Here is an 18,834-nt window from a genome sequence, read left to right as displayed (position 1 = left end):
CCCTGATAAGCAATCCATACCCCTACGACCCTAAGTTAAAAGTGAAATGCTAGACACAAACCATAAATGGTCGTACCAGCCAAAAACAATCAGTCGCACACCATGCACCAACCCGATACACCACAAGCCAAAAAGTTTTGGGCGAAACAAATGACACAAAATGTTAGCGCCACCGACGAGACCTTCGTGTCTCCACCGCGTCGCTTCCACCTAAGCCCAACATCGTCAGCCCCCCAATTAATAGAACAGAAACAGCAAACCACGCTAGGGAGTGACAAAACAACCTCTACTGCCTCGAAACCCCAGAATGCAGAGAGTTGCATACTATTTGTGCAGAGGAGAGTTACTTTGGTACAATAGTTGATTTTCTATAATAAAATAAATAAATAAAGGAAAAAAAAATTTAGAGAGTTACATAACATGTTTTGAAATTTCTTTGCTTCCGTTTTCATAAAAATATTTTCTAACCAAACTCACTCTTAATGCATTTTGAGAGATATTATGGCAAGGGATATATATGCTGAGCAGCCTATTAGCCTAGCTATCTGGAATATCAAGAAAGTAAAAGCCAAAATGAAGTTGATAGATCGTTTAGAAAAAGTCCACTAAATTAAGGAAAGTAAATACTATGAGAGGTCCTAAAATATGAAGTGTATAATTTTCTCCTCTCCTTGATATGGCACTAAATAACAACCAGACTGAAATTAAAGAAGAAAATCAAGTGAAGAATAAATTTCATATAAATAATTCAATTGACTTGTTTACAGAACCATGGCCGAAAAATTTCGGATCTAATTCACAATAGTGTTCTTGAATACAAACTATGAAAGATTGAAGAAAACATTAAATTCTAATGAATACTTCTTATCGAGTCTTGACGATATAACGGAGCAACTGCTCAAAGATTTCCGTAGAACATTCAAGCACAATCGGCTCATCAAATCTTGGATCAAACACGGGTTCTTGGTACTCTTTGAGGAGTTCTTGGAGCTTTGGGTGTGTAAAGTACTTGAGGGGAACTGGGTATTTCTTCTCCTCTTTCCCCACGAACAAATCTATAGAACCTTTTGGAGCTGAACCGTGCTTCTTCTTGGACCTCTCGACCTGGTCATCTTCACGCACCAACCGTTCGTATGACTTCTTGGAGTGGCTTCTTCCTAGCTTATTGATAAGACATGCAGGATTCATGAACTTCATGGTGTCTGGTAGTCTTAGCTTGGAAATATTAGAGATGGAAATTTGGGAGAGAAACGATTGGGATCGAGTTAGGGTTTCCAAAGAAGAATGTGAGGGAAACAAATGCAGTGAGAGATATGATCACGACTACGTACTTCATATATAATGAGTCGCCCAGTGTAACGGGATTGGTTACAGTGGAGTGTTGGCCACTTTTCTAATTTGTTTTGTGGGAAATCTATTATGATTTCGATCAGTGCCCTTCATTCGTATCAGCTGGTCCTTCTTATTCAGTTATTCCTATGCCAACGTACGTAGATTTGAATATTAAGCCAAACAACTTGGAAGTTTGGCTTGTCATATTTCACATAAGACAAGTGTACGTGTACCCTACTCGATCGATTTGATTGACTAATATTATGCTAATTAAGTAGGCAAATTTAGTTTGTCTTCAACCTGTTTCCGGTCAATATATATAGCTTAGAAAACCTGTAAGCAAATTAGCATTGAATAGAAATATTATGTGTAGTGTATTTAAGTACCCTTCTATAACAAGGGTTTTGTATGGAAAAAATTAAACAAGCAGATCAAATTAGTAATAAATTGACCAATATATTCTATTGATGGATGGTGTTTACTTACTTGATCGGCCAGAATGATACATACGTACTTGTAAACAAATGACGATTTGGTGGTAGTGGTAGGGTGACCTTGATGTTGATTTTTGTACAGCTTTGTTCAAAATTCTTACCACACAAAATACTAGTCGCTGGGTTTCTTATGAGAGATGACATCAAGGAGACAACAGAGTTGCACGATTGGTACTCTCTTCCGATCCCTGTGAGTTGCATCAAATTATCAAAGTCGTTATTGTTAGTAAAAACTATAATTTTGTCGATATTAGTAAAACAATTCATAGGAAATATCAATTCTAGAAAGATAACAAAAAATCATTAACTTGGTAAACCACCCAAGCTCAACAAATTAACGACCTCAGATGTTGACTGTAGAGGCGTCAACAGAACAACCGCCTAAGAAAGCGAATGCTAGTTTGCAACGAAGATAACTAGTATAATGTTTCTCAAAGTCATGACCAAACAATGAAATTAGTAGGGAGAACTATAAAACAAAAAGGCACAAAGAATCACAAAATGGAGCCTAAATGATGAAAAAGATGTTCTGCAATCAAAGATTTGAGTAGGGGTGGCTTGAAATGCCGAACCTGCCGAAACCAACCGAAAACCGGCCGAACCGGTGGAGTCGGCGCCGACCAAAACGGCAGCCGGAGGTGCGGTGTGGTAATGCCGTACCGAATGTTGATAATCGGCTCGGTAGCGGTTTAGCAAATAGAGGAGGTTCGGTATTGCCGAACCGACCGAATAGGATAGATTTTAACTATTTTTTATTATTTTAATTAGTAGGTGTGTTATTAACCGTTGATGTATATCAACAATCAGTTTAAGCCATTGGATCTGAGTCGAAAGTGGGAAAACCCTAAGGGGGTCAGTTAGGGATCTCATTTAGTCATTCCCGAAAGCAGCCTCTCGACCCTCTCTCTCTCCCTCTCTCGCGACATCATTCTCAGCCTCTCTTTCTCTCAGAACCCAGCCCTAATTTGTTGATTCCACCCCTAATTCCAGTCCCAAAAACATAATCTAAGCAAGATGCAAAACTCACTAACATAAATTTCAACCAGTATCGTTTGATTTTTGAAATCCCCAAATTTTTCTATCCGATTAGGTCATTTGCGACTTCTGCCTGCAGCGCCTCTCTCTCTCGAGTCTCGTCCCTCTCTTGTACGCCGTTCCTCAGTTCCTCTCAGCCTCAGTTCCTCAGTTCCTCGTTCGATCAGTTGCTTGGTTCACGTGGTTGCTCGGAGGCTTATACGGTGTTCAAGTGGTGTTTTCAAGCTCAAATAATTAGGTAAAATCATTTTCTTTTTAGTTTTGTTCTCTTGTTACTCCTTTTGCCCTAATCTGTATGAAAAAAATGGATTCTGTTGTTGATTATGTTAATTTCATGGTTGAAATTGATCGTGGTTATCTAACATATATGTTAATATGTGTTTTGGTAGGAAATTCCTTTGAAGCTTGAAGGTATCGAGTCTATTGACCATGGATTTGAGTTAAGGGTTTATCAGTTTATCCTGAGGCAGACAGGTGATCGAGGTCATTGATTAGGTAACTAAACGTCTAAACTTGTGTGTGCTTGGTTGGGTTTTGATTCTTTGAACTTGAAGTATTTGCTTCTGACTGTGTATGGGTGTTTATGATTATGACTTTACCAGTTCTTGTGTATAATTATGTTGTATGGATGCTAAAATTCTTTGAACTTGAAGTATCTATTCTACTTGTACTCTTATTAATTAGTATGTGACTTTAAGACTTTATGTGTGAATAAGTTTATGCTAGAATGTGACTTTGTGACTTTCTGTCTGTATGAGTTTCTGCTTGAAAATGACTTATAGTTAAGTGTAAACTATACACTGAACATGATTGGAAAGTATGAAGTTGTTGGTTTTAAGTATAAATTGAACACGTTTGCAAACGTTTAAAAGTATGAAACACATCTATCTTTTCTTTAAAACTGATCAAAACTGAATCTATCTTTTCAATTTGTAGACCATGGCTTCTACAAGTAGGTCAGGAAGTCATTGTTGTTCATCCCCTTCCATAACTTCAAACATGGTTACTGCAAGTTCTCAATCTGTTAGTGTTTCCCCAAATGATAACCAAAACCCTGTACCACCAGTAGATAATAGTACCCCTAACTTAGATCCCACTCCAACCCCAACTGAAACACCAAATCCAAATCCTGAATCAGTGGAAGCTAGTGCAGGGCTGGGGAAAAGAAAACCAGTAGATAAGACCACAAAGGGTAGGAAACAGAGTCGAGTATGGGAGTGTTTTACAAGGCCTTTGCTCCCTGATGGCAAGCCTGACCCACAGAATGCACAATGCAACTACTGTAAAGCATTAGTTCCTGCTTTAAGTTCAAAGAATGGAACCAGTTCTTGCTGGTCACATGGAAGAAACTGCAAGGTTAACCCTCTATTTGAGAAACAAATCGAGAAAGGGCAGACTATATTAGCTAGGGATAATGTTTCTGGGGCTCCACAATATCACAGATTTAATCAGGGTAGGATAGATGAGAAGTTGTACAAGATGATCATAAGGGATGAACTTCCATTTAGGCATGTGGAGGGTTTTGGGTTTAAAGAATTTATGCTAGAAGCTCAGCCACAGTGGATTCAACCAAGTAGAAAATTAGTAGCGAAAGGGGTGTGGGAGTTGTACCAATCTGAGAAGGGAAAGATGATGTCGATCTTTGCACAGCATGCAAAGAGAGTTAGTGTAACCACTGACACTTGGACATCAATTCAGAACATTAACTACATGGTAGTCACTGCCCATTTCCTGGACAGCGACTGGAAATTGCACAAAAGGATTATTAACTTTTGTTCAATTACCAGTCACAAAGGGGAAGATATAGGGAGGGTCTTGGAGCAGTGTTTGAGGGAATGGGATATCAGTAGGGTGTTCACTATCACAGTGGACAATGCTAGTGCAAATGACCTAGCAGTTGTCTACATGAAAAGAAGGCTGAGGAACATGAACACTTTAAGCTTTGATGGGGACTTCTTGCACCTTCGGTGTGCATGTCACATCATCAATTTGATTGTCAAGGATGGAATCAAAGAATTAGAGGATGGGATTGATGCAATTTGGCATTGTGTCAAGTTTATTAGGTCAAGTTCAAGTCGATTAGACAAGTTTAGGGAGTTTTCTGTTCTTGAGCACTTGAATAAGAATGCGAATGTTCCCCTAGATGTGATCACTAGGTGGAATAGCACTTATTTAATGCTTGCTGCGGCATTAAAATATGAGAAAGTGTTTGATAGGATGGGTGATGAAGATGTGCAGTTTAGGCAATATTTTGAGGAGAAAGATAGCAAAGGTAGGAAGAGGCATGGCCCTCCCATAGAGGAAGATTGGAGAAATGCTCAAGCTTTAGTGCACTTCCTCAAAAAGTTTTACGAGACAACACTCAAATTGAGTGCTTGGAAATCAGTTACTGCAAACTTGCAGTTCAAAGAGATGATCGGCCTTCAAACAGAGATTGATAAGAAGGCAAATGATGATTCTGATGAGGTTTTGCAGAGGGTGGCAGTGGGGATGAAAGCAAAATTCAACAAATATTGGGGCAGCTTTGAAACCATGAATCAAATCATGGTGATTGCAAATGTCCTAGACCCTCGCTGGAAACTGCAATATCAGAAAGCAGCATTTTTAAGGGTGGGAGTCAATGCTCCCACCATTGAAAAGATAACTAGGGACTTGAAGAACATTCTGTTGAGAATGTATGATGAGTATAGGAGCAGTGAGGGGGGTATAAATCAACCAAACAATCCAGATGGTGTTGCAGCAATGGAGGGGGTTGAGTTTGATGATCTAGAAGACGGACAAGCTGAGATACTTGCTGATCTCATGCAACAAAGACTCGAAAATGAACATGACATGATATCCAATGAGGTTGACAAGTACCTTGCAGATAGATATGTCAATCCTTTAGTCAAAGGGTTTGATGTTTCACAATGGTGGAGGGTTAACGCAACTGCATATCCTATTCTTTCCAAGCTTGCTAAAGACATTTTTGCAATTCCTTGCTCTACTGTGGCAAGTGAGAATGCATTTAGCTTGGGAAAAAGGGTAGTTGATCCCTTTAGGAGTTCACTCACTCCTCAAATGGTTGAGGCACTAGTCTGCACTAGTGATTGGTTGAGAGCTGAGCAGCCTAATTTCTATTCAGAACCAACAACGGATGAGATGTCCTTGTATAACGATCTAGAAGAACTGCAGAAAGGTATAATCTAGAAATATTTGCTTACTTGAATTATTTTTTTATATTAATGCATCAACTTATTTCTATATTGACTTGGCTATTTCAATTTGTGTTTTTTTTTGTGGTTTTAACATTGAAGAAACTGCTGCGCTGCATTTGGGAGGTGCGAACTCGTCTACGACAACTACTGCTTGAAGATTTGGATGGTGTACAAGTTCAGATCGAAGATATAGCTGCTGTGCATTTTTTGGTCAAGTCTACTTGAAGATTTGGATACAGCTGCTGTGTTTTTTGTTTTGTTTGTTTAGCCTTTGGAACACTCAAATCACTTGCAGCTTTTTGTTTATTTCAATTTGAGGTTATGTAATATTCATTGTTTATTTCAATTTGAGGTTCTGTAATATTCAATAACTTTTAGACAACGTGACATACACTTGATGAAGATGTATTATTCAGGAAATTGTAGAGTTAAGTATGTATGTAATAGTTTTTATGTATTTAGTAAAAACTGAACAGGAAAAATGGTCTAAAAACAGCCCAGAATGGGTGATTGGCCTATATAAATGTTTATGAATATTAGGCCCAATCATCCTCTTCGGTTGGGCCCTAACCGAGACAAAACCAACCGTATTATTGGTAACCGAAAGTTACGGTTACCGACTTTTCCGGTACGGTAGTGGTATCGGTTTTCAATATACCGATGTGTTTCGGTTGGTATTCGGCTCAGCTGAAAAAAACCGGTAACCGTACCATGGCCAGCCCTAGATTTGAGTGAAAAAATGTGGCGGCCGCGTACTCTTACATTTATATAATGTCAGATTTTTAGTCTTAAAATTGTTTCCATTTCCCATTAGTAGTAGAGAAATAGATTTTTTATTTTCAATAAAGCCCCGAGGTCATACAACACCAAATTTATCAAAATTGAACGTTGCCATTATATTAAGCGAAAGATTACCTTCCCAACATCTAAAATCAAACAACTGAATGTCTAAGATTCATTTGCGATGAAGTTTTCTTCCTAGTGAAAGAGATTCCTTCAAATTATGATCTCAAATAGAGAATATCACAAAAGAGTATCTGCGATCTCAAGTCGAGAATATCATAAAGCTCCAAACGGTGCTGTCCTTGTTTATTAACACAATCTTTGAATCTCCTACAAGTTACAACATAATGAAGATAGGAGGTTTAATAGAAACAGGCCTTGGGCCAAGTTTGGGTCCAGATTAAGGCCCGCACCAAAATTCCACGTACAAAACCAAACGAATCTCGCACCAACAAATCAGATCATTTTCCTTTCACCTTCTTCCGATGGCGACCCCCTCTTTCCTCTCAAGCTTGAAATACTCCGACAGTCTCACAGTCGTCGGAATCTCAATCTGCACCGCCATAATCTGCGAAGCGATCTCATGGGTCCTCATCTACCGAACCAACTCCTACAAGTCCCTCCGATCCTCCATAGACAAGGCCGCCAAGAAGCTCGAGACCATGAAGACCGAATCCACCGCCAAAATCACCAAAAAGTCCAAGACCAAGAAGATCGATCGCGTCGAGACCAGCCTCAAGGAGTCCAGCCGCGACCTCTCGCTCTTCAAGTTCAAGTCCGGCGCCGTCGTCGCCCTCGTTCTCTTCGTCGTCTTCGGCCTCCTCAACTCCCTCTTCGAAGGGAAGGCGGTGGCGAAATTACCGTTCAAGCCCTTCGGGTTGGTGATGAAGATGAGCCACAGAGGTTTGCAGGGGGACGATCCGACGGATTGTTCGATGGCATTTTTGTACTTTCTCTGCTCCATCAGTATTCGGACCAATTTGCAGAAGTTCTTGGGCTTCTCGCCGCCCCGGGGTGCCAGTTCCGGGTTGTTCCCCATGCCCGACCCGAAAACCAATTGATGGATCCCACTGCAGGCTGGTTTGTTCTGCATCTTAGCTTTGATCAGTGTTAGGCTATTATTGGTGTTGTTATTGTTCTAATATTCTTGCGACAATTTCGATCTAATTGGGTATCTACAAAAGAGACTTGAGTTTTACTTCTTTGTTATGTGAACTTCAGTTTCTGAATTTTACTAGTTTAATTACGCTGTGAACGTGACTCAAAGATGCATAATATACTGCTACAGTGATTCAACTTCATCCATCTTCATTTTGTGGCAATGATTTGGCTAAAGCTACAAATATTATTGGTAAACTTCTCTGGAGTGAAAGCGAATTCTGTGAAGAACAAGTTCTTGTGTTTAATGTGTTTTCAGATTACATAGCAGGGTAGCTTCTGAAAATTTCTGCTTTTAAAATGTGTCTTAAGAACATCTTCCTTGGATCAGATTATATTTATATTAGTAAGTTTCCTTCGATGGACTCTTCTGAGCTCTTTCTGTTTTGGATCCTTACGGTGGTGAGCTGTATTTAAATGTTGGTATTGTTGTTGGCTAGTAGTATCTTGTGTACTACATAAGTTGTTCTTTTGAACTTAATCAACCTGTTGGGCTCTAAAGTTTTATCAACCACTCTTTCGTTATATTCTGGCATCAAAATGTATACACCAAAATGAAAGTTTGAAACCAGTGACTATTGTGAACTCTTGCACCATTTGTTGTACTGCAGTTCAGTTTTTCTGAATATGGTAGACTTTTTCCAATATCTCACAGTTTCACTGTTTGAATTGATTCTTGAAAAATCAAGTAATACGCAGGGAAACAGATAGATGTTTACATCTGTGTTTTATGCAATGAAAATTTTATAACTATGCATTCACGCCTATCTTTTGGATAATTTTTCTTCGTATTGTTAGGAAGTCAATAGTAATTGATCTGCCTCTTGGTGGAGATGTGCCTTGTGAGCTCTATTTGTAATTAGAGTTACGAATTAGTATCATCATCTTTATGCTTTAAATACTGGTCAAGTATGCTTTAAATACTGGTCAAGTGATCGTACTGAGAGTACTAGGAGTATCAGCCTTGGCTATTTGTTCCTTTTCCAGTTTATCAGTGTTATGAATATCTGATGATTAAGGACCGGGTTGGTTAATCCGTACTTAAAAGCTTACAGTACAAGGTTGATGGTCTGTAGACTTAGACATCTGATTGTGATTTTTCTCTTTGGTTGTTCCATTAGTGTCTGTCAAATTGGTCATTGCTATATTGATGAAAGCATAAGCTAGATGAAATTGTTTTGGTGCTATAGCATTGATGTTTGATCTCAAACTATAGTTGACCCTTGGGAAAACGAGAAATGGAAATCCATTCACTGTTCTTTATAATTATATTGGTAGAAAAATTTACGTCATATGTATATCTTTTTAGTCTGTTGTTAGAATCCAGCTTTTTCTGTGTTTATGTGGGATGAGTCTTGTATGAGCCCCCATCTCATGTGAGATAGTTGATAAAAGTTTATTTTTATTTATTTAATTAATTTTTTTTTTTGGGTTAATGTAGTTGATAAAAGTTGAAAGAGGAATTAGGTTCGTGAGCATTTTGCAAGTACTTTAAATGACATCAGGAAGGCTTAAGATGTCAAATTGTACATACATTATTACAGCCTTCTTGATTCAAGCGAGTCTGATAATCCATATATCATACAATCAGTAACGTAGGTTTCAAGTGTTCAACCAACATAAAATCATCGTATTTGGCGATGTAATAAAAAATGGGGATCATTTTGCGTTAAACTCGAAGACCTCATGATTTGTCTGGTAATGTTTTTCTGTAGAAAAATTATAAATTTGTGGCTACAATCTGAAGTTTTGAACAATAGCGAGATTATTGATGCTAGAATAATTAAAACTGGATTTATTTTTTATTATTATTATTTTTTGAATGAGCAGATTTTCACCAGATAATATCTGCTAACCACAGCTTCGTTTCCTCGAAACAAACCTCGCATACACTAAACAACTACTCTATATGTCTACGTGTTATGAACGATCAGGATTGAGCTCCTCTGCAGTAAATGTATGTAAATTTCATAAAATCATGATCCTCCAAGTAATCTTATGGTCAGATAGTTGCCACATCATCAAATGTCACATTTAGATGCTTTCTCTCTCAATAATGTTAAAGTCCCCGTTATTCCCGTTATCCTATCAGCAGAGGAGATCTGGTTTTTGACCCTTTTCCGGTTGCGGAGAGAGCTAAGGTCGGTGAAGAGAGGGAGGAGAGGCATCATCATCTGCTGTGGCTGGCGGGCCTCATCGGTGGAGGTGGCGTTGTCCGGCTAGACCAAAACGCCGCCATCGAAGTGGATGGGCTTGAGGTCTCTGATCTCAGTGACGACAGTGACGAATCCCGAGGAGGAGGAAGAGGAAGAGGAGGGGAGGCGCCTGAGGGAGACAGAGTAGTAGGAGATGAAGTGGGTCTTGCAAGGCCTCACGGTGGCCGAGATTGCTAAGATCGAGACGATCAACAGAGTTATCAGGAGGGGTCTTATAACCATAGGCAAGTTTCCATGGAAGCTGCAAAGCAACAAGTCAATTTGGGGTTAAGACTGCATAGGAGATACAGTACGTGAAGGGGTTCAACACCGTTTGCTCAAGTTAACGGTAGAGTTAACCTTGTTTAGATGAAACTGATGTGTCAATTTTCGAACCCTTAGATTAGACAGAGAGTCTGGATTTTATGAAATTAAAGTAAATTCACAAGTTCTTCACTTTAGAGGACCCGGATCCGAAGGATCATTCGTAGCCCTCTTACGACGATCACAACAGCTATAATCATCTTGAGAAGGAAGACTGCCAATCCTTGATTCTACTGAGCTGCAGCCATCTTAATTAGGAAAGAGTGGCAATCCATGGTTCTACCAACCTGCAGCCATCATGGGAAGGAGGGCAGGCAATCTTTGATTCTTTTGACCTGGAGACATTGATGGTGAACGGCTAGGGATGTAGTGACCAGGAGCAAGCGTCATAGTAGCTGACGGTAAAACCACAAGCACCTTTGCTATACTCGTGGAGACGACGACGTATGTCCAACAATTTTTCGTAGTGCTTGGTGCTAGGAACAAAAGCGTCATTGCCGATAAGGTGCGGGTAAATAGAGTCTCAGCACCAAGTGCAGGTGACTTATTTGGTCGATGATGATCCTTTCTTCTTTTTCAATCCAGATGTTGATCCTCGCGCCGTGCTCTTGATTGCGCAAATTGAGGATCCCTAGTTTTGGGGATTCTATTCTCTTTTGCTAACCCAGCTTGGACATCATCAAAGGAGCATTCTTTTGCTTTTCATGCTTAAATATGTCCGCTTAATGGGCTAGATTGCTTTAGTTTGGGCCTTGAGCCACTAATTGGAAAACGGAAACAAAAAAAAGGAGAGTAGGAGTAATTTTCCTTTGTTGAAACCAATAATGTAAAATGTTATTTGATGTAGAGAAAGCATTTACCAAGATCCAAAAAAATAGATGTGCTTAAAAATAGAAGTATTTTATGCTAAAAAAGCTTCGTCTTTTCTCGTTTGTTGTTTTGAGAGTCGGTGTGTTCTCCACTCTTTGTAGTGCGTTTTTACCTTTTTGTGGTGAGTTTTCCTGAGCCTAGTCTCAGTTTTGAATAGGACTGGGCATGGGTCAGGTCCAACTAATATTTTGCTAGGCCCTGGGACCGGCCCATTTCTTACGGTTTGGGCCCAAAGCCCGTTTTGCTACCAATAGGAACAGGCTGGGCTTTCGGGCCCAAATACCTGTTTTCTGCAATTCAAATACAAGGTCGAAATTCTTCAATCAAGAACACCAAGAACATGAATTTACAGTACTGCAATATGAATCAAAACATTAACAAAATCAGAATTCTTCACAATACACCAAGAACATAAATTTATTTCAATCTGATCACTTCACAAAGTAACATAATCAAAACGAAATTTTCAAGGACTTCACAGCAACAGTTCAATGTGAAGACTAATCTTTATTCCTTTGCGAGTAATCTTGATCATGATCGGTAGATTAATCCTCTTGAACCCGGTCATATACTCTTGAGAGATTCAAAACTCATGAATACAAGTTAAATCTATGGGGTAGTGATACTTACAGGTCATGATAGCAAAGTCATGCAGAATTCGGCAAAGCTAACCCCTCCCCCCCTCCTTCTTTTTTTTTTTTTTCCCCTCAAACTACACCAAGATTTCAAATCAAAAACCCAATATCCACCAAAATTACAGCACCAAATTGAAGAGTTGTGAGCTTCTAGCTTGGACTCATATTCTTTGAGCTTCATATCTCAACAATGGGTGCGAAATCGATGGATAGTTGAAGCCCTTAACAATTAGCACAAATCAATGGATAATGAAGGCACCACCTAGCCTTTTCCATGCTGAGCCTATACCACGATCATGTTGTTATCTTGGAGTTGAGAATCAAAGCGAATGGCCGGAAATCTGATTTGGTGGAGGTGAAGGAAAAGATGGAGGCAGCTTGATTGCACACATTTTTATGCATGTAATTGTATCTAAAACACTTGAATTAAGTTAATCCCCAAGTCAATTAATATGTAATTAATTCATTTTTATTTTATTTGTAGAAAATAAGCAGGTTTGCGAAAACGAGACATCACACAACGCTGTCGCACTTCCCAATTTCCATAGGGGGAGAGCTGCTGCCATATATTTTTCTTATTTCTTTACATTTCTTTTGGGCATTTGGAGGATTTACTCACCCAAAACTTCAAGGATTCATCAAAAGCTTCTCCTCTATAAGACTCAAGACTTGGGTAATTGTGGGAGTTATAATTCAAGGATAGTCATGTTAGTTTTTTAGCTAATTGTGGCTACCCTTGTTTTCTTCTACACTTCTCTTCTCTTTTGTATTTGAATTTTGTAATTTTGATGTCTATGATTATGGGTTGTGAGTAATTTTCTTGTTGGGGGTTAGGGTTGTGTGCCCTAACCCAAATTTTGTGTAAAAGATGTTTAATTTAATGTAATGATGCAATTTTCATATGATGGATGCTTATGTCAATTATTGTTGGGGGTTAGGGTTGTGTGCCCTAATCCAAATTTTGTGTAAAAGATGTTTAATTTAATGTAATGATGCAATTTTCATATGATGGATGCTTATGTCAATTATTGTTGGGTCGAAATGCATGTCTAGGAGCCTAGTCAACTCTAGGGTGTGTATTTTGACTCCCTCTAATTACTAAGCTAGAAACCTTCAATTTCGTATTCGAGGGGTTATAAGCATGGTGATTTACACCCATTGTGTGATTGCGCTTGTGGATCGCTTGGTAGTGTAATTCCTCGATCTCTAGGCCTCTTGACATGAATTAGGGACCCTTGAACCGGCTCTAATTCATGTCAAGTGAGTTCCTACGACCCTAGAATCGGAGTAGGAATACTATGAAAAGGAATTTAGGTCCTTGAGCCTTGAACCGCATTGGATACGACTACCGCCAAAGTAGGAAATTTGCATCTACATTAGATTAGCTTCCGATACATAAGATTTGGGTGAAGGAGTCTCCCTAGCACCTGACATTCCCATCCATTTTGTTACAATTTCGTTAATTTCTTTGCATTTTATTAATTGCTTTACATTTTCTTACATTTTTGTTAATCTAAAATCAATTCTCAAATTGAACTCTTCGACTCATCTATGCATATATATTCACCACTAGGCTCTTACTTTTGATTAGGCTTTTGGTGAAAATCAAATAAGGCTTAGTGCCTTAGAGTAGAATTTTTGTTTATTTTCTTCATCTTTTGCATGCTAAATGACTTTAGTTCCGGCTATCCAAGGATTGTGGATTAGCCACTAATCCCCGTGGTACGATAATTTTGGGCTTAATACTTCCCTATCTTAACACGATTCTTACTCTTGCGAGAGTATGTGTATCAAGTCAATGGCATCGTTGAATCATATTCCCTCGCAAGAGTAAGAATCGTGTCAAGATAGGGAAGTATTAAGCCCAAAATTATCGTACCACGGGGATTAGTGGCTAATCCACAATTCTTGGATAGCCGGAACTAAAGTCATTTAGCATGCAAAAGATGAAGAAAATAAACAAAAATTCTACTCTAAGGCACCAAGCCTTATTTGATTTTTACCAAAGCCTAATCAAAACTAAGAGCCTAGTGGTGGATATGCACAAATGAGTGGAAGAGTTTAATGTTTGGGGGGTTGATTCAAACGTAACAAAAAGTAATGAAATGTAAAGCAATAAAAATAAAAATGAAATGTAAACAATAAAAAATGAGAATGTCGGGTGTTAGGGAGGTTCCTTCACCAAATCTCATGTGTCAGAAGCTAATCTAATGTAGATGCAAATCTCCTACTTTGGCGGTAGTTGTATCCAAGGTAGTTCAAGGCTCAAGGACTGAAATTCCCTTTCATGTGTTCCTACTCCGATTCAAGGGTTGTAGGCACCAACTTGACATGAATTAGAGCCGGTTCAAGGGTCCCTAATTCACATCAAGAGGCCTAGAGATCGAGGAATTAGACTACTAGGCGACCCGCCTGAGCAATCACGTAACCGGTGTAAATCACCATGCTTATAACTCCTCGAATACGAAATTGAAGGTTTCTAACTTAGGAATTAGAGGGAGTCAAGCCTCTAACTCCGTTCTAGACATGCTCAAAATACACACCCTAGAGTTGACTAGGCTCCTAGACATTCATTTCAACACAACAATAATTGATATAAGCATCCATCATATGAAAATTGCATCATTACATTAAATTAAACATCTTTTACACAAAATTTGGGTTAGGGCACACAACCCTAACCCCTAACAAGAAAATTACTTACAACCCATAATCATAAACATCAAAATTACAAGATTCAAATACAAAAGAGACGAGAAGTGTAGGAGAAAACAAGGGTAGCCACAATTAGCTAGAAAACTAATATGACTATCCTTGAATTATAATTCCCACAATTACCCAAGTCTTGAATCTTATAGAGGAGAAGCTTTTGATGAATCCTTGAAGTTTTGGGTGAGTAAATCCTCCAAATGCCCAAAAGAAATGTAAAGAAATAAGAAAAATGGAATGGTGGAGAGGAGAGGGCAACAACCCTCCCCTTATGGAAATTGGGAAGTGCGGCGGCGTTGTGTGATGTCTCGTTTTCGTAAACCCGCTTATTTTCTACAAATAAAATAAAAATGAATTAATTACATATTAATTAACTTGGGGATTAACTTAATTCAAATGTTTTAGATACAATTACATGCATAAAAATATGTGTATTCACGGCTGAAATTTAGGGTTGATCGTGATGAAAGATAATCGAAGTGGGTTTGGCAATTTGGAGTTGAAGAAAAGGATTCAGTGTGGTCGACCCTAGGATAAGGGTTTTTAGCCTTATCATATGACCAATAAGATAGGAACACCTATCTATTTTAAGTAATACGGGCCTGGTGGGCTTTTTTGTTTCTGAAATGCAAAGCCCAGGCCCAAACCATTTTTTATATACCAAGGCCCTGCCTGAATTGTTTTGACAAAAAAAAAAAAAAGGGGCCGGACCGTACGGGTTTCTGGGCTAAAATGCCCAACCATAGTTTTGAAGCTTTTCATGTCTCTTTTACATTCTATCTATTCTTGTTTCAGCCCAATTTCTCACCAGATTTCCAGATCTACTACACACCTCACATCTTCCTCCATCTCAGACACCTCACCCTCTCATCTTCCATCCGAATGTTCTCTTTTTGCATAACCTCATCTTCGCTTTCAACCATTGGAGTCTCAACAAAGATATTTTCATTTAATTCCACACTGAAAATTGCTATCGTACAGGTAAATTACCGAAACTAGTGGATGTTGCAGAACTAGTGGTGTTGTGTTGGTAGGTGGCTTCCACCTCCACAACTACCTTTACTAAGTTCTTTAGTATATTTGTTGTTCTTCCTATACATGCAATTTGGGTATGGAGAATGTTGGTGGAGAGGAGTTTGGCATCTGGAAAGTCAAGCTTCTATTGGGGTTCACTTTGTCGTGATCAGGGCGGCTTGCCTTTGTGTTAAGTACAGTGAGCTTTTGGTCTTTGGCTTGTAGTTTATTTTTGTTTTTGTCTATTGGGTCTTTGGGCCTTGAACTCCTATCTTCTTTGTATTACCTTTGTAATATGTGTTCCATCTAATGGATAAATTACTTGACAAAAAAAAAAAAAAACTCTAAGTTTAGCAGGTTGTTTATCACACTGGTTAGTTTGTATTGGATTATTTGAAACAATTAAGGAAATTTAGAGAAACACGTCTGAATTTGGTGTACTTAATTGTTTCTAGTTGAATTTGGTGGTGCAGTTTATGTCGAAGTAAAGCCTGAACTTCATTTGTTAGTAGGGAGTATTTGAGTTGTTTTTGGTAGGCGGTTAACTGTCCCTTTTGGCAGCGTTGATGTACATGAGTTGCGGGCGTGCAAGAACCTGTTGGTGTAGTTTCACAGGGTCTTGATGTTTCTGGTGCTTCCTGACTTCTTCTCCTTGTGACTGACAACTTGGAGTGGGATTAACTCTAAGTGAAGTTTGTGAGTTTCTTTGAGAAAGGACATGATGCTCTCGATGACAGGGGTGGGGAGCGACTGACTTGTTTCTCCTTCAAGTCAACACGAGATAGTTGACAAGTCGATACTACATCCGGGAGATATTCCAAAACTTTCAACGTAGGGCAATGTGACTCGTTGAACTGAATGTCCAAGATTTGGTGACAGCTTCTTGCTCTGAGTGTCCAAGAGGTGCAACTCCTTGATCTGAGTGGCAAGGATGTTTCTCTTTGATTCAAGTGACGAGGATTGACGACTCATTACTCTAAGTGTCTAGGAGTGAACTACTTTGTCATGAGTTCGGGGGAGAGGTTTAGACTCCACAAAGTACTTTGGATGGGATTTGAGTTTAGCAGTGTGCTAAGATTTTCTTGCTCAGGTTGTTGATTGACAGTGTGTGTTTGTGAATTCACCCTAGCCCTCTTCATATAGAGATTTTATAGAGATTGATTTCGTAGTCTCCAAGCAAATAATCCTTATTCTGCCCGAATTCTGCCACTAAGAGTTCGCCCTAATCATGTATCTTAGTAGGAAATCCATTGTAATTAATGTTCTGCTTGGATATCTTCAATATTTCCAATCAGCCTTGGATTCTTTCCTTTATGAGGAATCCTAAATTAGCAAAATTCTAGACTTTCCCCTGCTGGGCTTTGATTTATAGAAGCAATTAAAAATGGGCCAAAGGTCTTGGCCTATTATCTCCTAAGAACACCATCAGATAGGCCTGTTATTTTGGGCTTAAACACGGATTACAATGAAATTTGTGCTAGATATGTCGCTATGGGTTTTGCCTCACCTTTGGTTTGGAATATGGTGTTCTCTAGCATGGTGTATACACCATATCATGGATTTAGGGATTGAAGGTGACACCTAGTTGCTCATCAAGATGATTTGGAGGGTGGACTTCAGATTTCTTGGAGATTTTGAAGTTTTATTTAAGACATTCAAAACTTCACCGTACCACAGTTCTTTCAATTAAGTGTTTAGAAAAGCCAAATATGATAGCTGATCGTCAACCTAGATTCGGACTTTCTTTCAGGTCATATCCTTGTTATTGTCTACTAATTCTCCTTTTCAAGATTATAAATAATGTTAATTTCAGTAAATAAATAAAAAGGATGTTTTAGTTATATAATTCACAGATTCACTAGTAAAGATTAATAAATTGAAGCATAAAATTTGAACTTAGTCATATGCACTGTTGAATACAAGGGAACATAAATTATTAAAGGATTTTTTACTTCAATAGTGTCTGAACTCTTCGAGAACTTTTAAAATGATACTTAAACTTTCAAAGCTATCAATGCGATACCTGGACTCATTTTTTCGTATCAACGTCGTACCTAAGGTTAATTTCCGTCACAGAACCATTAATTATGATCACGTGTCCTGCACATGAGGCACAAAATAAGGGTAAAAATGACTTTTCCATTTCCTTTAGTTCTTCACGTGTCCCATTGTACCTTCAGTTCTTCTTCTCCATTTATATTTCCTTTTTCGTCTACAAATTGCAATCAGATGGGATGATGACATTTCCTAGCAAAGACAATCAACCAGACGAGAACTTATTTCAATAAATGCAAAACCCTAAGCCAATTCTCTGATGGATGGACACCGTCGGAGACTTCATCTCGTCGGAGTTCTCCAAGCACAGCTCGCTCGACGGCTTTGTTTCTCTGAATTAATTGCTGGCCGGAGCAGTGTAGAAGGTTTCACAACTCTTGGCCTCCAGATTCAGAAGCAGTGAGCTCACGAACATGACATCCTTGAGCTTTGGAATGAAGCTTGTTAACATCTTCTTGGCTAATCCACCAAACACAAGTGTTCTAAGATATAGGCAATAAAGCATGAAAATTGAAAAATACCCACAATCCAAAACTAGCAAGACTAGCCAAAGCAACAAAGCATGAAAATTGAAAAATACACTTGTATTCTGAGAAGCTCGTTGCTTCTTCCCAGGTCATGTTTCAACACCTCAATCTCACTATTGTTTTACTCTTCCTCCCCATCCAAAATCTCAGAAACCCATCTCGAGGGAGTGATTCAAACATACCCAAAATTTTATGTGTCAATCTCGACGATTCCATCAAATCCAAAATCAAAGATTTTGAAGATTCGGGCTTTTCGACTTTTGACATTGCCGAGATGGGTGAAATGAATAGTGATCCAAAACCTCTACCATCATCGGGCTCACGGCCTCTGTCGAGTTGAGTTCGGCGACGCCTGAAAGCTAATTCACGCGCCGGCATACCAATATCCAGAAGTGATTTGGACACCCAGATTCTCTGGGCACCTGACCTCATCCTCTCTTTGTAACCCCGACCATACTATCAACAACTCCTCTTCTCTGAAGATGAGAGGTGGAGAAACACGAAGA

At 38.9% G+C, this 18,834-nt stretch overlaps 2 protein-coding genes across 2 annotated transcripts; one reads left to right on the top strand and one right to left on the bottom strand.

Moving 5' to 3' along the window:
- Nucleotides 1-864: 864 nt before the first annotated feature.
- On the bottom strand, nt 865-1,197 carry LOC112194345 (auxin-responsive protein SAUR50-like). Its single transcript, XM_024334594.1, has one exon. The coding sequence runs from the start codon at nt 1,195-1,197 to the stop codon at nt 865-867; it is 333 nt and encodes a 110-aa protein (XP_024190362.1).
- A 6,091-nt stretch (nt 1,198-7,288) lies between these two features.
- Nucleotides 7,289-8,142, top strand: LOC112194916 (calcium load-activated calcium channel). Its single transcript, XM_024335168.2, has one exon. The coding sequence runs from the start codon at nt 7,327-7,329 to the stop codon at nt 7,900-7,902; it is 576 nt and encodes a 191-aa protein (XP_024190936.1). The 5' UTR covers nt 7,289-7,326; the 3' UTR covers nt 7,903-8,142.
- The last annotated feature ends 10,692 nt before the right edge of the window (nt 8,143-18,834 follow it).

The sequence above is a fragment of the Rosa chinensis genome, chromosome 3 (genome assembly GCF_002994745.2).
Source record: "Rosa chinensis cultivar Old Blush chromosome 3, RchiOBHm-V2, whole genome shotgun sequence".
NCBI classification, from domain to species: domain Eukaryota; kingdom Viridiplantae; phylum Streptophyta; class Magnoliopsida; order Rosales; family Rosaceae; genus Rosa; species Rosa chinensis.
This window is presented reverse-complemented; position numbering and strand designations above follow the sequence as displayed.

Coding starts and splice junctions, on each gene's coding strand:
- LOC112194916 (XM_024335168.2), top strand. CDS start 7,327: ATGGCGACCCCCTCTTTCCTCTCAAGCTTGAAATACTCCGACAGTCTC.
- LOC112194345 (XM_024334594.1), bottom strand. CDS start 1,197: ATGAAGTTCATGAATCCTGCATGTCTTATCAATAAGCTAGGAAGAAGC.